This window comes from Typopeltis vanoorti, chromosome 25 (assembly GCF_054136105.1).
Source record: "Typopeltis vanoorti isolate ZY-2024b chromosome 25, IOZ_Tvanoo_1.0, whole genome shotgun sequence".
Taxonomy (NCBI): Eukaryota; Metazoa; Arthropoda; class Arachnida; order Uropygi; family Thelyphonidae; genus Typopeltis; species Typopeltis vanoorti.
Genome location: NC_143573.1, coordinates 76194863 through 76217055, shown reverse-complemented (window position 1 = coordinate 76217055; position 22193 = coordinate 76194863). Strand labels below are relative to the sequence as shown.

The window sequence follows — 22193 nt, the reverse complement described above, 5'->3', positions numbered from 1 at the left end:
CATTAAAAGTTCACGTAACGTTATTTAAGAGCAGAACGCATCAGGAGATTACCTGATAAAATCTCTGTACTTGATAGATCCACGTGCAATTAAAGGCGTGCATTAAAACGCATTACCGGTGTATTGGAAAACAAATAAAAGAGGTTGTGTAAGTGCCTATTTAATTAAAGAACGGTTTCTAAATTATCAGTTATTCTATTTTTAATAAAAAATCATGTTTCCGATAGTTGTAAAAATAAAATGGTGAATTTTTAGCTTTTCTTTGGAACGTAGTCCTCTTTTTGTACTGGTCTTAGTTCCTTAGTTCCTTATACTATTCGTACTACACGAGATTTCATAGGAACCTGAAACAAAGTTCAGTAGCAAATATGATGAATATTCACTCTCCCCCTACCCACCAAATAGACCATTAAAAATGGCGTATGTCATGTTGAAATAGCCCAGCTTATACTTATCCGTGCTATTTCAACTCGGGATGGATGATGCAGAACAAAACTGGAGTAGTAAAGATTATATTTCCAAACAGTGGGGTGAATCAAACATACAACATAATACAATAATATTCAGCTCTCAGAAAGATCAACGTATGAATAAGCACTGCTTATTCTTTTCTATACTTTTCTAAGAGGGCTTGATTCTCGTTTTTTTTTTTTTTTGTTTGTTTGTGATTAATTTACAACTGCGATCTCGATTTTGATATCTAAGTAGTTGATTAACTAAATGAAATAGCAACTTTCTTGGACTACCGTGATGTTCCCCTCTTCCTCTCCCCCCACACCTCGAAGAAACGCTAGAGAATAATCAGCATATTCGATGTTTCTGCTGTAGGAGAAAAATGCGATGCAGTTTTTTTCTTATAAAATATTTCATAAGAAAATGTGAAATATTTTAAATGTTTAACCCCTACCTCCTATTCTTCATTCTTCCAATGAATTTCTTTCTATTTTAAAATCATGTCATCTTATATCCGGCTCTCAGTAACTTAAAAAAAAAAACACAAGTACACACATAAGATACAAATCATTGAAACTGCTTTTATAAAAGGTGATCAAAATTGATGCATCCTTGTTTATGGCCTTGGGGAGCGCCACCCAGTGATCCAAATGCTGCAACACTTTGCAGGAATGCATTGTGCATCATGCAGAAGCGAAATATAGGGAAAAAAAAAGTGCTTCCAAAATTCATCACCTAGAGGCGCTGTATGATGTGCTGAATGTACATGTAATTTTTCTGTGTGTGTGTGTAAGAAAGAGAAAAGCGACACAAGCACCAATAACGCATTTTTATTCCCTTCTATTATGCATTCACCGACTGTACTGTTCAATGTGCTGCTCTTCCCAGTATGCCACAAAGTGTATTATGTGAAGCACACTGTGAAATACAATGCATTTCACATTGTGTTCAACTGCAGAACGCAGCTGGTAGGGAATGCTGCTGCGCACATGCTGGTTATGCTGCCTTTTAGCGGTGACATGTTATCCGGATGATTCTGATAAACCCTGTCTTTGCGAAATCCCCAAGCCAGAAGTCACAAGGGATCAGATAAGATGAACGAGGCGACCCATGCAGTGGGAAATGCATGGCTGATCACACCGGCTTTCGTGAAATGTTCTCGAAAAACCTCCTTTATGGATCGACCGATGTGTGGAGGGGCCCCATCTTGCATGAAATGACTGAATCCATGCACAGGCGCTGCTGTAGAGGTGTCACAACAAAATCGTTTATCATATCGCTAAACCTCTCTCTCTCTCTCTCTCTCCAGTAACTGAGCAGATCACAGGACCCGACTGGCGAATATCCTCAAAAAAGAATGGTCCAATGATAAAAAACCTGCACCACAGAGTAACTTTGGATGAATGCAAAGGAATTTGTTGGACTACATGCGGGTTTTGCGTAGCCTATACCCGGCAATTATGGGTATTCGCAGGTCCATTCAGGTGAAAAATGAGCCTCATTTCTCCACAAAATCATCCATGGCCACGCAGCGTCCAACTCCACTCGAGTAAGGAATAATAAAGCGAATATCAGTTGATATTCAAAGTCCTGCGGGCGCAGCTCCAGTGTGAGGGTCATCTTGAATAGGTAGAAAAGCAGAATCTTCCATAGAATTTTCCAGACAGTTGTGTAGGCACATCCATGTATCTTGATACAGCACGTTCACTGCAGAAACCAACGCTGTTATTAATATCAGTTCATTTGTTGTGAACTGATTGGTTTGCGGTCTCTGCCAGGTCGAACTCGCAACGATCCCGTTTCTTCAAAACGACTATTCATTCGTTGCAGAGCACATGAAGATAGTGGACCTCGTCATTTGTTCAGGCGACGAATTTCGCGGAGTGCAGTAACAGCATTGCAATTAGTGCCTGGTTAGTCAAGCGGTTAGCGTACCCGCTCTCCAACCAACAGGTCGCGGGTTCGAATCCCGCCGTGAACATGGATGTTTGTGATTAACTTTCGGTGGAAGATGATTTTATCGCCCAGTGTGAGACTATCGCCTCGCTTACTGAAGTGGCTTGTAGAATTCCATGTTTGGCCTCTAAGCGGTGTTTCTCAACTTGTAAAAAAAATTAAAAAAAAAAAATATATATATATAATTGATAAAAATGGAAAAAAAATCCACAACCCATCCATCCACAGTACAAATGTGCTATAGGTTTAATAATAACTTTTCGTGGGTGGTAACCACATAAAAATTATTTAGGTAGTACAGCTTCATGAGGAAAGCACACGTTGGGAAAAGGTTGGTACCATCACTGTAGACGGTATTAACAACCAGAATAAAGGGAAGAATCTTTTTAAACCCTCCTGGCACGAGCCGAGTTGCGTGATATTCAAATTCCATGCATTTGGTGTTCGCAACGCCCCTGGTGGTGAATTTTTTGGACTACTTTTCCCCCTGAGATATTGCTTTCGCATGATACATAATGTATTCCCGCAAAGTTTGGCAGCACTTCGATCACTAGATGGCGCTCCACAAGGTCTTAGATAGCGATACTTTTATTTTGATTACTGTATATAGAGGGAATGGCTGAGCTGACGTTAACAGAAAAATAAAGTGCCATTATTATTATTATTATTATTTGAAAACTTAATTATGATTTTTGTCACTTTCTGCAACAAGCTTTCAATGGATTCATTAACTTTTCTTCAGTACCACTGTAAGCTGTCGAGTCCCATAGCAGGGTTTGACTCTACTCTATTCATGCCATCACTGTTTGCTTCTTAATTTCCATCCATCTGCTCCTTAAGACAGGTAGAGTCCCCTATTAGCGATCACGGTGATTTAATGCTGTGGAGACGCCACTTGTCTGCTACATCCCCTAAGGGCAAGAATTATGCCTGTAGATTTGTGTTCACAGGATCTGGTTTTCCTGCTTTCAGGGACAAAAAACTCAAGTTTCGGAAGAAAACCTTCCAACACCGTATGAGATTAGACAATTTACTATTTGACTGAAAAAAAACTGATAAAGTTACTGTTATATAGACAGGATTCGAAAACCCTGGTCTTTCCAGTTGATATAGGCTATACCTATATCATCTGAGCTACCGAGGCTCCTCACTGTTTGAGTGATGAAGAATTCGAAGACGGGTTTTGTTTTCTTAGTATGTTTAACACCTGAAAACGATCGATATGCTCTTTTGCTCTCTCAATTTCTGATTTTAAAATTATATTTCTTGACATTTTTTCTTCATTTTAGAAGTCGTCCTCAAAATTGCTATTAGGGACTTCATATCTCCACAACAGTGGTGGTGCTGTCAAATAGCCTAGTTCAACTTCGTTCGTATCCCCTTCCTGTATGATTTTCACATTTATCTTTGCCTTTCCTTTTTAGCTCGATCTTGTCCTTCCAAAGTATTTTCAGATAGTCGCTTACCGTTTGCATTCAATTCGATGGCATATTTTATCACGTGATCTTTCTAAAAAAAAAAAAAAAAGAATAAATTCCATGACGTTTGATCATTTCACTCGTTTTATAACTAGCTTTCTTTAAGTACCACGAATAGAAAGAGTGCTCACGTAAATAACTTCTTGACTGTGTTCACACACGTGCAACTTGTAGAATGATAACGCAAGCTTCGTTCATCTTTGAATAAATTATTGCGTCCTATACGAAGCGCAACTAAAATCAGTAAACAAAACCCGATCATTCTAGTTAATACTGCAAAAGTAATTTACTCTTCATCTGTAGCATAAAATTCAGATTTTATTAATGACAATTCAATAACAATGCTTTGTTGGTGAAAAAAAAATAACCTGAATAAATAATCCATTGACATTTAAGAGGTTCCGAATTTTGATTGTCTTTGTGTAATATAATAATAATAATAAGATTTTAATATCATTTACCTGAACACATATTTCAAAAGAATTATAATTATTCCAAACCAAATCGGATTTTGAAGAGTTTCGTCTCTAAGGGAATTCCACAGACATTTTCATGCCATTACAGGGATCTCATTATCTGCAATGGATGTTATTGCTACTTCCGACAATTTCTTCTTCTCTTCACGTATTAGGTCTAGTGGCCTATTACAGGACTATCCTTAGCCCTTCTAAGCCGTACCCGTCCCGAGGATAAGGTGACTAGCCCTATGCCTCCTGGTGTGTCGTATGTCTGTACATGCGTGGGTTCACGGGACCGGTTTGCCTGCTTGCGGGAGGAAAAAGCCCAAATAAACTGGGGAGAAAAACCCTGCAGTCCACGCCCAAGACCGATTAACTTAGCTATGTCTGAGAAAGATCTTTAAGCTCCTCACGTCAGCGATGGGAATCGAACCCGGGACACTCCTTTCCCAGGCATATGGTTGCGAAGAGCATAGCCACACGGCTAACCGCGAGGACGACAATTTCTAATTACTGTATTCTAGTTCTCGATCTTATTCAATCCTTAAATGCGCGTGCTTGCCTCTTTCTTTAAACTGAAGTCTTGTTTTACTCAGGAGCGATACCTGGTGGACAAATTCATCATATCACATAATACCGACAACACTACAAACAAGCATTCTGCTATATTTGTTTACTTAACTATACAACAACGGTGATTGAATGTGCCCAGAGAAATGAATCCATTGATCTTCTACACTGAATAATAATTCTTACGCACACATAAATATACACAGCTATACAAAGAATTCTTTCAATACAGCTTGATGAAGCATATTGCAATTAGTCACGGGTGTGTTAGCGTTATTCTGCTCTTGTACAATTAAACTTTAATCCCTTTTCGTTGTCAGGCCATTCATATCTGTCCTCCTTTCTACCTGCCTCACTGCGTTTACTCGCTCACCTCGAGTGACAAACGCAGACAGCAGAAGAAAACGATGACGCGTGCCAAAATTTGAAAAGAGAAATGTAGTATTTTGTGTTGTTGTCAAGGGAACTATGGTATTCTGCTAGAAGAGAGGTAATATGTGTTCTATTTTGGACAGTGATTGAGAGGCATCGCTTACCTTTATAATCTGTCCATCTGTTTGTTTTGTTTAGCACACAAACACACGAAAGAGAGAGAGAGAGAGAGAGAGAGAGAGAGCTTATCAGTCAGTGTGAAGAAAATAGAGCTAAAGGGCGTTGGGTGCTGTCTCTCGATTATTTATTGATTACTGGAAGAACACAACACATTCTACTCTTCCTTTTCATTTCAGAAACCATCAGAATGCTCTAAAATGTGTCAAGCTACAAGATCTTCCGTTACTAATGTCCTAAACATAAAATAGCTTGCCATACTTCAGTGGGATGAGGACACCTCTTCAACTTTGAAGCTACAAAAACACAGTCTTGGCTTGTTTTCAATAAAGATTCATATCTCCTACGACAACACCCAAATTATTATTGCACCTGACATTCATATTTTACTTTTCTAGGAACAAATATATTCAGAGCTTCTTAAAAAAATAAAATAAATAAATAATAATAACAAACCTTGATGTCCTTTACTACCACTCAAGACACTACATTTCACCTGTATTTGGAACAGTGCACCAAAGATATCCCTAAAATTCTTGATATTATGCTGTACCAAGCAGGTCAGTTTGGTAAACTAACGACTCTCTTCCCCCCACAATCTCACTCAACAATTCTTTCACACACACCATTTATTTTTCTGCCATTTCTGTAGGTAATTTCCGTTGTCACTTCCGCGAGCGTTTGAAATGACTTCCACCATTCTTTAGCTTTCTTCCATGCCTAAGAATAAATATGTGAGTGTGGCTGGTTCATCTTCACTCCAATCGACTTATCCCCCCACCCGTCCTCTTCTTTTATTCTGCCAGAAGACAAATGTAAGCGAATAAAATGATACAACTGTCAGCTTTTCAAAAATAAATAAATGAATCTTCTAACGCCTTTTATTCCACAAAGCAAGTAGGCAGAGCTCCAGGATTCCTCCTCTGTCTTTATCGCTTCTTGTCCACAGTCCACATTGCAGCACTACTGTAACGTCTTCTAAGAGAGATTTAAAAAAGGGGAAAAAGTGGTCATCAAGAACTTTGTCTAGTACACCATCGTATACAAAGTTGCTTTATTTAGTTTTCTATTAGAATTCGCACATTGCTTGAAAGTCTGTTTATCGCTTTTATTGTGTTTGTCTGGTTTTAAAAAAATATCCGGTAGAGCTTTTTTTTTTTCCCCCTTCAGCGGCAGTTCTGATTGCTATTCAACCATGTTATTTTTAATTCTGTGCACTCGGTCGGTTCGGGTTGTAATGCACATATACGAGGCACTGAATATTTATGGAGTAATTATACTGTATATAAAATGATATAACGTTGGATTCTGACTGCCCACATCTAGAGTGGAACACGCCAGCCTACTGCGATGCATGTGGTACCTTACGCTAGGCATAATATAGTTAGGTATATAAAACAGAGCGTAACCATCACAGTAATGGGGAAGAAAGAAGGTAACGATATTATGAACTTTAAATAAACGAATAAGTTGCTTCTCAAAGATGCTCTTGTGACTGTAAATGAACAAGCGCTGACGCGGATTCAATGTTGACCAGAAGAGTAAATGAAAATGGTAAATATTTTTGGGAAGACTATGCAGAGGCAATTATTCCTCTCTCCTAAAAAATAAAAAAAATAAATAAAAAAATAAAAAAAAAATCACATTCCTCCAGTAGTGTGAATTGAGATGTTTGTGGATGGAAATGAGCATTGCTATGACATGAAAATATGAATTCACACTTTTGTATTGCAAAATTGCTACTCTTATTTTCAATATAATTTAAGTTTTAATACTGAGAATGGGTCGTTGTACGCAAGCTGAAATGACAATAAATCCAAAAATCTGACATTATTTACACTTTACTGTGCAATATCTCGGAATTTCTTCAACGTTTTCCCTTTAAAATCAATACTCTAATTTGAAGAAATGGATTCTGGGCGAACATCCGAAAAATACTGATATATATTCTTCGGATGTTAATGAGTCTTACAGACTCCCTCTATGCAGATCAGTAGTTAAAAGTTACGGCGATTGCGTCAAGTGCAGAGTAACTGTTATTAGTGCAGACTATAAACTGCAGTTATGAAGTAACTTTCACTATTTTACGACGATGGCGAGCACGGTAACTCATTTTTTCCAAGCACCAACATGATGCAGTTGCAAAACGATGCAACGTTTGTCCTTCCTGTCGGAAGATATATTAGGTTCGAATCCTATCTAGGACGCGAGGAACTTATATGAGAATATCGAACTGAAGATGTGCTAGTCGATTTCATTTGGCTCGTGAAAAGTTCTTCATCCAGCAAAACAGGCAGTCGGCACCACATCTAAGAGATATATGGCATTGGCCTCACAGCTTTAGTTCGTTTGGTCGTAATGATAGCCAAATAAGATCATCTTATGTGTTTTATCCAATAAAGAGTCATCCAATGGCTGCAGATTTATGCGGCACCGTTTAATGTATGAACAAACAGCTGAGAAATGAGATACGACATGAATATAAAAACAGTTCAAGCCACGTATAATGATATATAGACATAGCAAATTGGAGTCAATCTAATAACAAGATTAGTTGCTATAAAATAATTTTAATATAATCTAGTTTCTAGATCATGATTCCCAGCTTGCGTAACCCATTATTCACCCTCTCCCCTTATATATCAGAACATTGTTATAGGGATTTTACTTTTTCGTGAGTGTAATATACCTGGCATTCCCATGGTTCGTACACACATGTCGGAGAAATCTTTTACCGTGCCATTATTAATAAGCTAATAATGATACCACCAAGAAAGACAGAAACACACGCAACATAGCTGGGTCCTAGGCCCCATTCCTGATCATCGTGCCGGGGTATACTTTATACCGCTTCCCTCCCCTCTCTCTCTTGTGGGTCTTGATCGAGACGGTACAGTTCTTGACTTGAATCCCATTGAAAATATGCATGCATACATCGTTATACTTCGGATGTTGGTCTGGAACTCATTCCTTTCACTTGTGAGATTGTGATATTGTTGGAAGAGTTGCTTAGAAGCAGTTTTAGGAGGTGCAAATCAGTATCAACTACTAGTCGTTATTTTTTTCTTTTTCTTTTCTTTGTCAAGAAATACTGTTCAAGAAATTCAACATAAGAATACCCCGAATACAAAATTATCTAACCAACATGTAAAAAATTAATTAAAAACTATGTAATGGCAACTAAAAAATCCATATATTTTGCAAGTAAGAAAGTTTGCCAAACGAACGATTTTTAATTAACAGAAAACATTTACCACAGTATTGTTTATGTAAGTTATTGTGTCACCAGCATACTGTATGTATGAACCCAGAGTATGTAGAAAATGCATTACAATGTAAACGAGTATACTAGAAGAAAAACATTACTAGGAAACCAATCATGATACTTTTGAAGATGTCATGATATGATCAGGAAGGAAAATCATTAACATGAAAAACGAACAAAAAAGACCTAATAGGCTTTTTTTTCTCATTCATAGGTCTTATTTTATAATTTTTTCTGAAAGAAATGTATCTATATTATTAATCACATTACTATTGCCAAGAGGAGTTTCTTGATGTGCGCGCAAAGGTTCGACGTTTGATGTCTAGAGAAGAGTTTTCGGATTATTTAATTCTTAGTCCGTCCACAGTACTAATGTACGAACATAGAATACTGCAACCGTTTGTGGGTGATACGAACTTAATATTAACAAAAGGAATTGAATACATTAAATCAAATTATTAATTTGCAAAAATAATTATAAAATCACATCATCGTAATGTGGTTTCAAAGCCAGTTATAGTATGCCTCTTTGCCAATGATTTCTTCTTAAGCTTAACACCATTATGTGAAACACCATTAGTAACAGCTGCAGATAGAGATACGATTGAAAAGAACTAACAGAGCATCAAGAAGACATCTGAATAACAGAAAACCCTTTTATCGATGTATTTTTTCAGCAAAGAAGACAAAGAACCAAAAAGAAGAAACAACAACAGGTCAGCAACATCAAAAATAGTTCCAGTAAGAGTATAAATAGCCAAAGGTCAATGGAGACCAACACGCAAGTCAAGGGGAAGATAAAATGTGAGTGATCTGAATGGAGTACTAGTTATAACCTAAGAGAGTAGATGAAAACAAGAATTATATTATTATTTTCTTGTACTGCTGAGTGACTTGATGCTGAATTTCATACGCAATCCGTATTTAATTTACAGCTGTTCTGATTTATGACAATCAAAGTTATTATCATACTAAGTGAAAATCAGCTAAATTTGGGCAAAACTTATACAACTTAATAGGTAACTGAGTAAATCAATTTTACTTATTCTCTTTTAAATCACCAATTATAAAATCAATTTTGTGTATTGTTTTATACATATCGCGCAACTTTGGTAATCAGAACCCACGTTAACTGTAACTCTCGTTATTTCATAGCTAACTTCAATCGTCAGTTTGCCACTATAACACTCACGAGTGCTGGCAAGTTATTTTATTTTTATTTGTTACTTTTTCTTTAAGATAAGTTAAGTAACTTAGAGAGAGAGTATCAGAGATTGTTGATATTTCAAGGACATGAAAACGAAGAAAACGCTATAGATTGCTAGAAGGAATTTGGAAGTGACAAATCTACAAGCAATTTAAAGTTCAAGCAATACTTGCTTAGAGTAAGCAAAAGAAAATATAGTACTCATTTAGAAGATTCTTTTAGTCCTTGGGCTGCTTAAGAATGTATGTAAGAAACAAATAAAAGAACAAAGAAAAGGGGAAAAAAGAGGGGTGTATAGTTTAGTAAAATGTAAACCAATACATATTTTAAGTTGTCCAAGTTTCATCGCACCTATAATGCATTATAATAAAGAGGTTTATCAAAGTTTATCTAAAAATGTACGATTTTCCAAAACAGAAATAAGTAATTGTAACGCTTTAGTGATTTAGACACACTTTTGCCTCAACTAGTTCTGATTACCGAGGTCGCATTGTTTTATATTTTATGAACTACGTCACCAATTAGTTAGAGAAGCTAGCTAATATACATAAACGTACATTCATTCGCTAATTCAATTTTCCCTCGATAAACATCAGTCCATAACAAAGTGTCTTACCTGATATATTTAAACACAGAAAACACAGTTTGGGATAAGGAAAATGGATCTGTTTTGTGCAATGTGCAGTAGTGTCCATGCTTGGAAAGATTGTGTACTGGAGTGTTTGTGTAACTTAATTTGTATAACGGACACTTGCTGTGCATAGAAGAGACAACAGGATGCAGTGCCACAGTTCCACATCTTTATTGATGATATAACAGTGCTGAATACAGACAAAAGTGTGCAGTGCGCATTTCAGTTCAACAAGTTTGGGTGATGTGCGACAAGAACAACTCCTTAAATCTTTCAATAGCACTTTTTAAAAGCTGATAAGAAACATCAGTTTTGCAGTACAGTTTATATGAACTTTATAAAATGCAAACGGTTCAAAAACGTCAATAGGAATCCCGTCAGACACTAAAATTAATTGGTGCGTTGCTCACATCTTGATTTTCTAAATGAGGAAGCTTCATTTTTATTGCACAAAGCCTTCAGATAACTAAAATTAGCCTCGAAGACACAATGCTGCCTCCTTTAGAATATTTAATGATACATATTAGAGTGAAGGATTATCATAAAGCTCGAAGTTTCGATGCACTTATGACTTGCAAAACATCCGATAATATAATTATTTCGCAAAATGCACGTGTCGAAATTAATATATATAGTTAGCCGAATTTCGTTTCAGTCAGTAACATTATAAACACCATTATTTACATGCAAGTCCAAAATCAACGTTTTTTTCCCCAGAAAAAATAAATATTTGCTATATTTCTTCTTTCATGAAAGAAGGATAATGAAGATTAAGAAGCGCGTTGTGTAATTCAAGCAAAAATATATTATTTAATAAGCTATTGTTACTCATCACACTCAGATTTGTAACAAATTTCTCACATTTTTCCACGAGAGGGCACTGCTATCAATGTCTGCTGAAAAACCGAAGAGATTTATGTGTTAGTTAAATAGTGTTTTATTTTACAAATTAAGTCAGTAAATCTTATCAAGCAAAGTGAAATTCTAATTCATACAGTTTGTTTGTAATGAAAACCCGAAACTGTAATTAATCACTATATATGTGAAATGAACCTAATTTTACTAATTCTTAAAATAACTTAATTCTTTAAAAATGACATTATTATACACTGGTATTACAGTTTATAGTATATTATACAGGATATCTACAAATGATTACCCTGATTTCAACTGGCTATAATATTTTAACAATGAAACTAACTGAATAAATTTTGTTGAAGGTAAACTTGGGCACTCACAAAGTTTCCATACTGGTATCTTCAGGATACTGCTTTTGCCACCAGGAGCGCTGCTGCTGATTTTCTTTAAAAATGGCTTCAGTACAGGAAAAAGCCCAATGTATTCTGTGGCTAGCAGAAACAAAATCTCCAGTTACAGTGCAGCGAATGTTTAGGGCACAGTATGGAAAGAACCCACCTGATGTCAAGCTCATTAAGTCGCGAAAGACAAAGTTTTTAGAAACAGGTCAGTTCATAAGAGTACAAGCAGTGGCAGACCATCGATTTCCGAGGAGACAGTTAAGGTAGTTCAAACTGCCTTCACCCGGTCACCGCAGAAGTCAATCAGAAGAGCTTCACTAGAACTTATTGTTCTAGTACAGTCCACAAAGTGGTACGCAAACGTTTGTAATTGTTTGCGTACAAAGTCCAAATTTTCCAGGAGATAAAGCCAGATGATCGTCCAAGGCATGAAGTCCATTTGCTAACCTCATTTTGAACCGCATCGATGAGGATAATGATTTTTTGCAGCGTGTTTGTTTCTCTGATGAGGCAACATTTCACTTGAATGGAGTAGTCAACAGACATAATGTAAGGATCTGGGGGATCTGAAAACTCACATGCCATAAGAGAACACATTGGAGCTAGTCCAAAACTCAATGTGTGGCGTGGACTAATGCATGATCGAGTGATTGGCCCTTTCTTCTTTCTTGAAAAAGAAATTAATGGACATGCTCAATAATTATGCCATTCCCCAGGTACAGGAGATGCAACCAAAAGTTATCTTTCAACAGGACGGAGCCTCCCTTCCCCCCTCATTGGTCTCGTGATGTTTGCAATCGTCTTAATCGAGAATTCCCGAATCGCTGGATTGGCAGAGATGGTCCAATCCCATGGCCCCCGAGGTCACCGGACGTTACACCCTAGACTTTTTTCTTTGGGGGTATGTTAAGGATCTTGTTTATGCAACACCAGTTCCAGAACTTGTGACCTTGCGACAGCGCATCAGAAATGCAGTTGAAAGAGTCACATAACAAATGTTGGAGAGTGTGTGGCGTGCTATTGATTACCGCTTGGATATTTTACGTGTTACCGGCGGTGCACATGTTGAAGTTGTTCATTGACTTTTTTTTTCTATATATGCTATGCATTGAAGCCTAACTTTGTGTTCCATTTCAAGTATCCACTGAAGAGTTATAATATATTATAATCAGTGTAAACATTCGTGGACACCCTGTAGTTAGAGTGGTAATACCAGGCACGTAAATTTTATCTTCCGTAGCAGTTGAGAGACTGCGTGAATACTTTGTCCTTCGGCTGGAAAGATCCGGGTGTGAACCCTAACTAGGAAACAATATGTTTTATAAATGAACCTAAATCCAATCTCACAAGATAGTGGCAGGATTTCCTTTCGAAAATTTTTCATCCCACAGAATATGCAAAAAGGCGGGTGGTATAACAATTAACAGACAATTATATGGCCTCATAGCATTTGTTTTGCCCACAGTTAAACGAAACCAACAAACCAAATGCATTTTCTTTAACTGCACTATTTGTTCCCAAGTGTTTAATCACCAACATTGGCATCAATCCTAGCTTACGGTTGATTCATGTCGAAACATTTTTTCTCAATAGCGTTGAGGGGTGGGAGAGAATGGAACAGATCCCACGAACTAAATTAAAGCAGACACTCACGTTGGAAGGTATAACCAGCTGTCTGAGAATGAGCTCCTCAGTTGATACATGAATATCCAATCCTCCAGACCAAACCATCGTTTTCTGCATCAGTCGCCATTTCGTTTGTAAGTATAGAGAAATGCGGTGCTTTTGAAATCGTTGCTAAAAGTGAAGCTTCACTTATAAACGGCAAATATAAACGGCATGGGGAGGAGTAAACTATTTAAAAAAAATCAGCTTTATAAACCAGCAAACATTTTTATTGCATAAAATATGCCAAGTAAAAAAAAAATTAAAAAAAAAAAGTTTGACAGATATATGAAAAATAGCCCATATTTCATAAATTTTAAGCACAGGATTGTCATTATCTCTTTAATATGTATTTTACTGCCTATAATAGGGATAAGATTGTTGTCAAAACGGATAAGAGATCTTCCTGTATGTCTTTCTTTACCTATCCTACTATAAATCAACCCGTATGTCATTAACAGAGCGAAATCTGAGAGATGATAGGAACGTTCGCTTTTCAAAGCATGGAAATTGGAATTTTCTTATTTGAGCATTGTGTATATTCGCATATAAAATGGTAAAAGAATGCCTTTGAAAATTAATTGATGTATTTTCTTTACAAAGTTCATCTTCCTTAATGATTTAATTTAAACAATGCAAATATCGTATTGGGGGATCAAAAGTAATTCGTTACCTCTTTCTTTTTGAAGAAAGAGATTCGTTACCTTTTTCTTAGTTGCATTTTTGGTCGTTTTTGTTTTCTTTCGCGACCTTATGAGCTTATATAACAGACTAAGCACTGCACTTTCTTAATGAGGTAAATCGATACCTACAGGAGTTATTTTTATAGAAGCTGGTTCCCTTTGGTTATTATGATACCCGATAAGATCGTAAATGATTTGCAAGTCACAAGCGTCTACTCCATTGGATTGATAATCACAACTATTTCATTATGATAAAATGTGGTGGTTCTCCAATTTAAATGAATATTCACCAAAAGTGATATACATTTCTGCCTATTATAGCTTATTTAATATAAAAGCAAACATTTAATAATAAATTTTGATTAACTTTAATACTAAGCCCCTGTGACATTCCGAGACCGTTAATGGCATTATCAAATCTGATTTGTTGATCAGAAAGAATGCAAACATCAGGATGAAATTTAGAAGTGTTAAAAAATCATAAAGAGGAAAGCAAATAATTCAGCTAAATGCATTATCCTTAGAAATACATTCTCTTACAGTTAGCACATATTTCTGTACTTTTTTCATTAGGGGAAGATAAAATTTATTGTCAACGCATGCTACGTTAAGTACTGAAGTTTTTTTTTCTCTTTTTTATGTTAATTTTTTATAAATATATTTATTTAGTTAATCAGTATGACAGAAAAAAGGCGCTATAAAAACTATACTGAAAAGAATATATTGCGTTTTAGGGGAAAGTAACTCCATGCTTCATTTTCTAGATGAAAAAGCATTATTCATAACATTAGCTGATTTTCAAATGGAAATAATTATTGAAAAAAATAATAATAAATGAGGGAAGCGACATCTCAGTATTATAGGCAACTAAAATGTCTTATACTTTCAGTGAATAGACATTCTATAATCCTGAACATTATGGATAATTTGCTGATATTAACGATTTTAGTTTTGAAGTATTCACAATATATAAGATACTTCACAAACGAGTCATTGAAATTCTTCAAAAATAGTTGCTCTCTCTGTTCCTATCTTTCGTCATCTCCTCCGCTTTTATTACTTTTCCCAGCTTCTCACGAAACGATCTCGTATATTGTTAACTGAAATTTTAAAATTACACTTTTACTTTCCACGCTCGAAATCACAGAAACTGCACTATATCTTATTTATATATAATTTCGAAAATTATGAGCGTTGACACTGATCTGCCACCTTTGCTGCCATTTTCTGACCAAGTCGCCCAGCACGAGATTCCACGGCTTGAATCAACTGAAGGTTTAAGCTTAAGTCCACCTGTGCCTGAGCTCCTTGATGATAAGCTTCTCTTCGCATGTTGCAGCTTAGCACCGTGTGTCCATTTTGTTCAAATTGGAAACAGTCTTGTCCTAAGAAAAATAAATTAATAATAATAACATTTTATCTACTGAACACAGTTAATATGCAAGCATCAAAAAGTTATTAATTACTGTATTAATATTATATAATGATCGATGATTCTAATATTAATACTCATTAATATTTTCTTTTGGCATTTTCTTAGACGTCATTAAAGAGTGGAAGATATATATTCTTTTCCACAAGAAAATCCAGTTATATTCTTCCAAAGAAAACGCAAATAGTACCTCAACAAAGCAACCTCGTCCCATCTTAGTCAGATTATGAAATGACGAACACATGATCTATTTAAAGACTATTAATATTTTACTTCAAAAATATTGTTTAAAGATTGTTTTACTTATTAGCATTATGAACTACTTTCCACTTTCTTAAATAGGAAGTATAGGCAAATCAGCCTTGAGAACACTCGCAATTTACAGACAAAAATATTAGTGGTGGTGGGCAGTAGAAGGCGTTGTGTGTAGATGACGGTGGTAGCGGTTCTGTGTAGTTACTGGATTAAATGGTGGAGACGGAGAGTTGTTATTGAAAATGAAAATGCCAAGATATTATGGGACTTTAAAATTCAGATAGATAGACATCTTGGACATAATATGCCAGACATCACTGTACTCGAACAACAACATGTGTGGTTTAATGGTGTATCCATAACAAGGGATAGTAGAGTATAAGAAATGTGTAGGAAAAACTAACAAGTACATGTATAGGGATCTGGAGATTGAAATTTAACGACTTTGGGGCAAGAAATCAACAACAGTTCCAAATGTCATAGAAGGTGCTACAATATCAAGAACATTTATGAAACACGTGGAAAAGTTGAGCCTCCCAGATATAACATCATCTCAACTCCAGAGAACAGCACTTTTAGGGGACATCTCAAATTTTACGACAATTTCTAGTCGATTCCTAGGTCTTTGGATAAGAATTGAATTGAACTCATTTGCCTATCAAAGATTTTATTATTGAATTTATTATTAATATTTGACTGTGAATTCTGTTAAATAAATAAATATAATAATAATAATAATAATAATAATAATAATAATAAAATCAGCTGATTAATAAAAAAAATAATAAAATGAAGCGGTTATTTTTTTCCTACGTTCCAATGTTGTACTGCATTTATACCTCATTTGTTTTGTGCAAGTTGATTTAAAGTCATGCCAGAACTTCTTACATTCACTCACGGTTACTACAAAATTAACATAAAATTGACATTAAAACATAATGTTTTTCACATGTATAACTGTTGCTTATCAGTTAATTTACGTTGACAAAAAATGAAATAAACTTAAGAGAATTCACACCACACTATTCCAGACATCATGAATCGCAAATCAAAAATATTGGGAATTACATCCTTTAAACATCAAGTATAAGTCACGAAAACATAGAGAATAAATATATTGCGGTCTTATAAGGTGCAGTTAACAAAGAACATTGTTTTAACATATCTGTAAAATATTAGATTATATCTTATTAATCATTATTTTCATTTGCCACATTTTTCATGTGGCAATGAGTTTGAAACCATCCTCTGTGAGGTGGAATCTAACAAGATCAAATACATAGACGGGTGTTGTTACACACCTGGTGGATCGGTTGCTAGTGATGAAGAAATGCATAACCAAATAAAGACGATGGGCGCGAAAGAGTAATCATAATGGGAGACTTTAATTATACAAACATTGATTGGGTAGCAGTAGAATCTCATGAGAAGAATGAAACTGAATTAATTGAGCTGTTGCGAGACAATTTCTTCAAGGCATGCAACAGAAGGAACTTGACGTCAAAGAGTGTTAGATTTGATGATAGTGTCAAAGAGTAATTCAGTAAAATACGTAACTATTCTGCCTCAAGTTGGTGACAGTGATCATGTGGTATTCACTTTGGAAGTGACTAAGTTTATGAATATTCCATTTAGGAAAGGTTACATGCTGAACTACAAAGCAGGAAATTATGACTAACTGGGAAGTATACTGGGTTCATCGCAATGGTATAAACTGCATGTGCTCTCTTTTATTAGGGATGTGCCAATTTAGTCCTATAGATGAAAAATTTGCAATTGTGGAAGAAAAAGATCTAAACAGAACATTTTCTAATCCTTTCCTTGAAACTCCTTTATGGATATTCCTCCTGCAGAATGTTTGGATGGGAATCGAAAGCAGGTCATTTTATTCAAAGGCCATTCGAATAAAATGCTGCACTATGGAGGACTAGGAACATGGAATTTTATAAACATAATTTTAGTAATGAAGGTACATAACCTATCTCCATAACTATGACTGTCAGGATTTTGTGAGTGCTTGTGTGTCAGTTACTAATATCAGTTTTTGCTATATTACGGATAGTCTTTAACTGCATTCCTGTGACTATTGCAGACAAGTCAACAACGTGAAATTGATTAGAACAGTATGACGCAAAAAAAAAAGTACCGAATAACTACAACGATATATGCTGTCGAGTAAATGGGTTTATTAACAAAGAAACGTATGTTTACACCTGATGATATGTACATCCACAACTATCGGTGGAATCTTGATCGAATAAAGCATTAACGACGTAGATTACGCGCAATTGGGCACCTTGTCTTTCAAGATAGGTTTCGTAGCGCATGCGAAGGTTCTCTTTCATCTTGGAGAACAGGGGTTCAGACATCTGCTGGACCTCTCGATTAAGGCAGTGATGACACTATTGCTTGGGGCCCGCTTACAGAAACGATAAATAAACTGCTCACAAAGCTTGGACCATTTGCTCTACCAATTCCGTATGAACAAAAATAATGCGCAAAAATAAACGACTTTTTTTTCCAACGTCAACACCATTGCCACAGCTAATGCCATAGACTCTATACGTGCTTTTCTATTAATATGCATGCAGTCAAACGGCATATCTCATACCGCGTGTACTGAGGAGGGGGGGGGGGGCGTCGAAGTTCAATACTTGCTTTTTCTTGCGCTGCCTTATGTACGTGAGCAAATCTTTATATCTTGATTTAACTTTTTTTTTTTTTTTTTTAACTTGGAGATTCTACGTCTGGAAACAAACACATTGAACTAGGGCATCCATTTAATAAGGTAGGTGTATCGATAACCTTTATTCGATATACATCTACATAACACGAAGTAGTGCTACTTTTAGCTTTAAGAATAGGAATACATTTCATTCTATCTCATCCGTCATCCCCCAAATTAAGGTGGTAAGCAAGGGACAGACAGGACACTGCAATAAATTTATTAAAAAGTTACCGTCATTCTCTTAAATCATTCCTTAATATTATCGTGCTGCACTACATATTACCAGATGAATAACTTTGAGCATGAAATTATGGTTGATAATAATGTTCAAGTATACTGCACGTCGTTTCGAATTATGACCAAAGCAACTAAGGTTATAAGGCAAGTATTATGCTTGCTTAACTACCTGTGATACTCTGAACTGGTCCCCTGTATTCTCGGATGAAAAACCCAAGTTTAGAGAGGAAATTCTGTACGAGACCGGCTAACTTAAGTCGTAAAGCCTTTATAAAGTTCTTCGTATCCGAGAGAGGATTTGAACCGAGGTCTCTCCAACCAAAGCGCAACGTTGATATCGACTGAACTACGAAAAATCTCTGCATCATTCAATGTTTCACATAACAGGAGACTTATGTGTCAAGGAAAAACTGCACCATGCTACCACTGTTCGCGTGAAGTGTGTAGCTGGCGGAGAATTCATTACACTAGCCGATTTTCCCCTTTCAAATATCCAGTATTTGTGGATGTACCCACTTTTATGCATCCATAATTTTAGAATAAGGTGGTTAGTCCTATATCTAAAGAGGCATGAAACAATCACCTTTTATTGTGTGCAAATTGAATGTGTTCGGCCAGTTTACCTCATTCCGACATGAAAAAAAAATAATAATAAAAAAAAATAAATAAAAAAAAAAAAAAATAATAATAATAAAACTGAGTCTTGGGGAGGTAAAACCAACCCTTCTTTTATATGAGACCGTCTAATTCGCCCTCAATTGATTTAAAAGTCCTTTATCAGGGATTTTAAAGTCTAGAAGGGATTCGAAACCAGGTCTTTCCAACCAAAAGACCTCAAACTGAATAAAGTACATAAGCTCTCCAGAAGCCTACATACCAAGCCTGAACTTATACAGTCTCTGAGAAAGCTGTAGATACTTGGGTGATATACGAACTAATGAACTGGCCACTCAGTAAATATTTTAATATTATTTGTACACACACGCACAGGCCTGTGTAGCCATATGGCAATGATATGTCCATCTATACTGCTAACAGACCAAAAAAGGCTGTTATAAGTTCGATTCTAGCTGCCATCTCGGAAAACTTTTTTGTAAGCTTTTCTTCGATTCCTGGGTTAGTCGCTCTCTGAAATGAGCAAATTGCATTTCAATTCCGCATGTCAAAAATGGACTGCAGAACTCACACTATTTCAGACAATCATATACAGGGTGTTCGGGATAAATTTGACATATTTATAATTAATTATATTTTCCCGTAAGTTACATGTATTAACACACACTTCTCTTCATTTAAAAGTTTGGACCCTTCTTCATTCACATACAAGATGTCAGAAAGGATGGATAGCTGGAACCCACCTGAATCATGGAAGAGAATAACTTGTATCATGATGATTCGTGCCCGCCATCAAAATAAGGATATTACGACTGCTGCCCAATGCTCCCTGAATACAGTAAAAACAATCCTTGCAATGGTGACTACGAGGATGTAGCAAGAAGAAAGATCCCTAGCAGACGATCTGATTGCGTTCGTACAGCAGAATTCCTCGCAAATCTGCAGGAACAGGTGTTGAAGAACCCTGGCATTGGAATTCGGGCTTTGTTCGTGGAGTTGCTAACTGTAGTCAAGCCCTGGATAACAAGGGTAGGCAATGGTAGGCCGTATGTATGGCAGCAGGAATCGGCCCCTTGCCACACCTCTGGGAAAAGTCAAAAATGGTTGTCTGAAAATTTCTACGACTTCACCAGTCCAAATGTTTGGCCTCCAAACTCCCCAGACCTTAACCCCATGGATTATTTTGTATGGGGCGCAGTTGAAAAAGACACCAATCGCACTTCCAGTAATACAAAAGCCCAGTTAATGGATAAAATTAAAACAGTTTTTGCGGCCCTTCCCAGGGAGACTGTAGCATCAGCTTGTTCGAGGTTCCGAAGCAGAATTGAAGCTGTGATCGATGCTAATGGTGGTTATTTTGAGTAAATCTTGTTGATAGTATTGTAATTAACTCTGCCTGTAATGTTTTTTTGTCAATTCATTAAATTTAATAGATACGAAGAAGATTTTCTTTTTCCTTACGAAACTGTCAAATTTATCCCGAACACCCTGTATAACGGTAGCGACTATGAGATGTCAGCGTAATTATGAAATTATAGTTGCTAATAATGTTCATGTATACTGCACGTCTGATGTCATTTCGAATTATGACCAAAGCAATTAAGGTTATAAGGCAAGTGCATTATGTCTATTAAGATGTCTATTAAAATCATTGATAGTCTTGGTCCAGCTATCCATGATGGCTATTGGTAAGAATTCGTTGCCCCTAACTTTTAAAAAGTCAGAAGTAAACGACTTCGCCTCCTCCCTTTGTTAAATAAACAGACGTTAGCAGATCTATAAAGAAAACATAGCTCGATTCATTAACAGAGGCATAAGCCATAATGTTAATAACAGAACGTTATATACCAAATTTGGAGTTTGGTTCTTGCTATATATATATATTAAATGAAATGGGTAATTGCATATGCCTAATTATCTTTATTGTACACATCAGGATTCACTGTACACAAAGTCTGACTTTTTTCCACTTGAATATATTACGAGACTATAGATTGAATATATGAAAATGTTAATTCCCTGCACACTAGCCCAAGAGCACCACAGTTCTGATCCCACACTTTCCATACTCCACATTTTATTACTGCAATAGGAAATTCGTACAAACTTCAGATACGCAAACCAAAATTGAAGTGTTTTAAACGTGATTCCAAATAGTGATAGAAATGCTAGACTTCGCTATACATTTTTCAGAGATGGACTGAAGGAATAATGTTGAGTTACATACCTATCTTTTGATTTTAGGCCAGTCTGAAAAGTTTTTGGTAGAATTCCAGATCTTGGTATTCTGTTTAGGGAAATAACTGATGAAGGAATAATTGAAAAGAACGAGGCGTTTGGGATGCTAATATAGAGAATTCTCATAATTTTAATTATGCTTGCTTAACAACTGTACAGTAGGGGTATGACATATTTTTTTTAATTCATTTTCTGACTACGAATAAGTGTTAGAAATTATGCAGTCCTAAGCTGCTTACACAACTGAAATCAATTAATCATAGTAAAAAGGATGGGAAAAGGTGACATTGCAATATTTTTTTCTTAAAAATTCAGATTTCTGTTAGCGATACTTTTTGGAAGTGAATTTATTCAAGTTCGATGTGAAGGTGGTGATTACATTACGCAAAAAGTCAATGAGGCTGTCAGTGAAGTAACTACATGCAATGAGAGTGTATAAAGCAATGACATTGAAGTCATCCTTACATCCAAATAACGGCGAGTGCAGAATGTGTCACAGCAGTGGAACATGGGA

General features: G+C 36.0%; 1 protein-coding gene across 3 annotated transcripts in view; it reads right to left on the bottom strand.

Annotated features, from left to right (window-relative positions):
- Positions 1–10714: 10714 nt before the first annotated feature.
- Positions 10715–22193, bottom strand: part of LOC150092858 (tetratricopeptide repeat protein 17-like) — a 191252-nt gene continuing 179773 nt past the window's right edge. For all 3 annotated transcript variants that reach the window (XM_090414329.1, XM_090414327.1, XM_090414328.1), the window contains one exon: positions 10715–15559. In XM_090414329.1, coding sequence (XP_090270455.1) covers positions 15360–15559 — 200 coding nt within the window. In that variant the 3' untranslated portion in view covers positions 10715–15359. The remainder of the gene's footprint in view (positions 15560–22193) is intronic.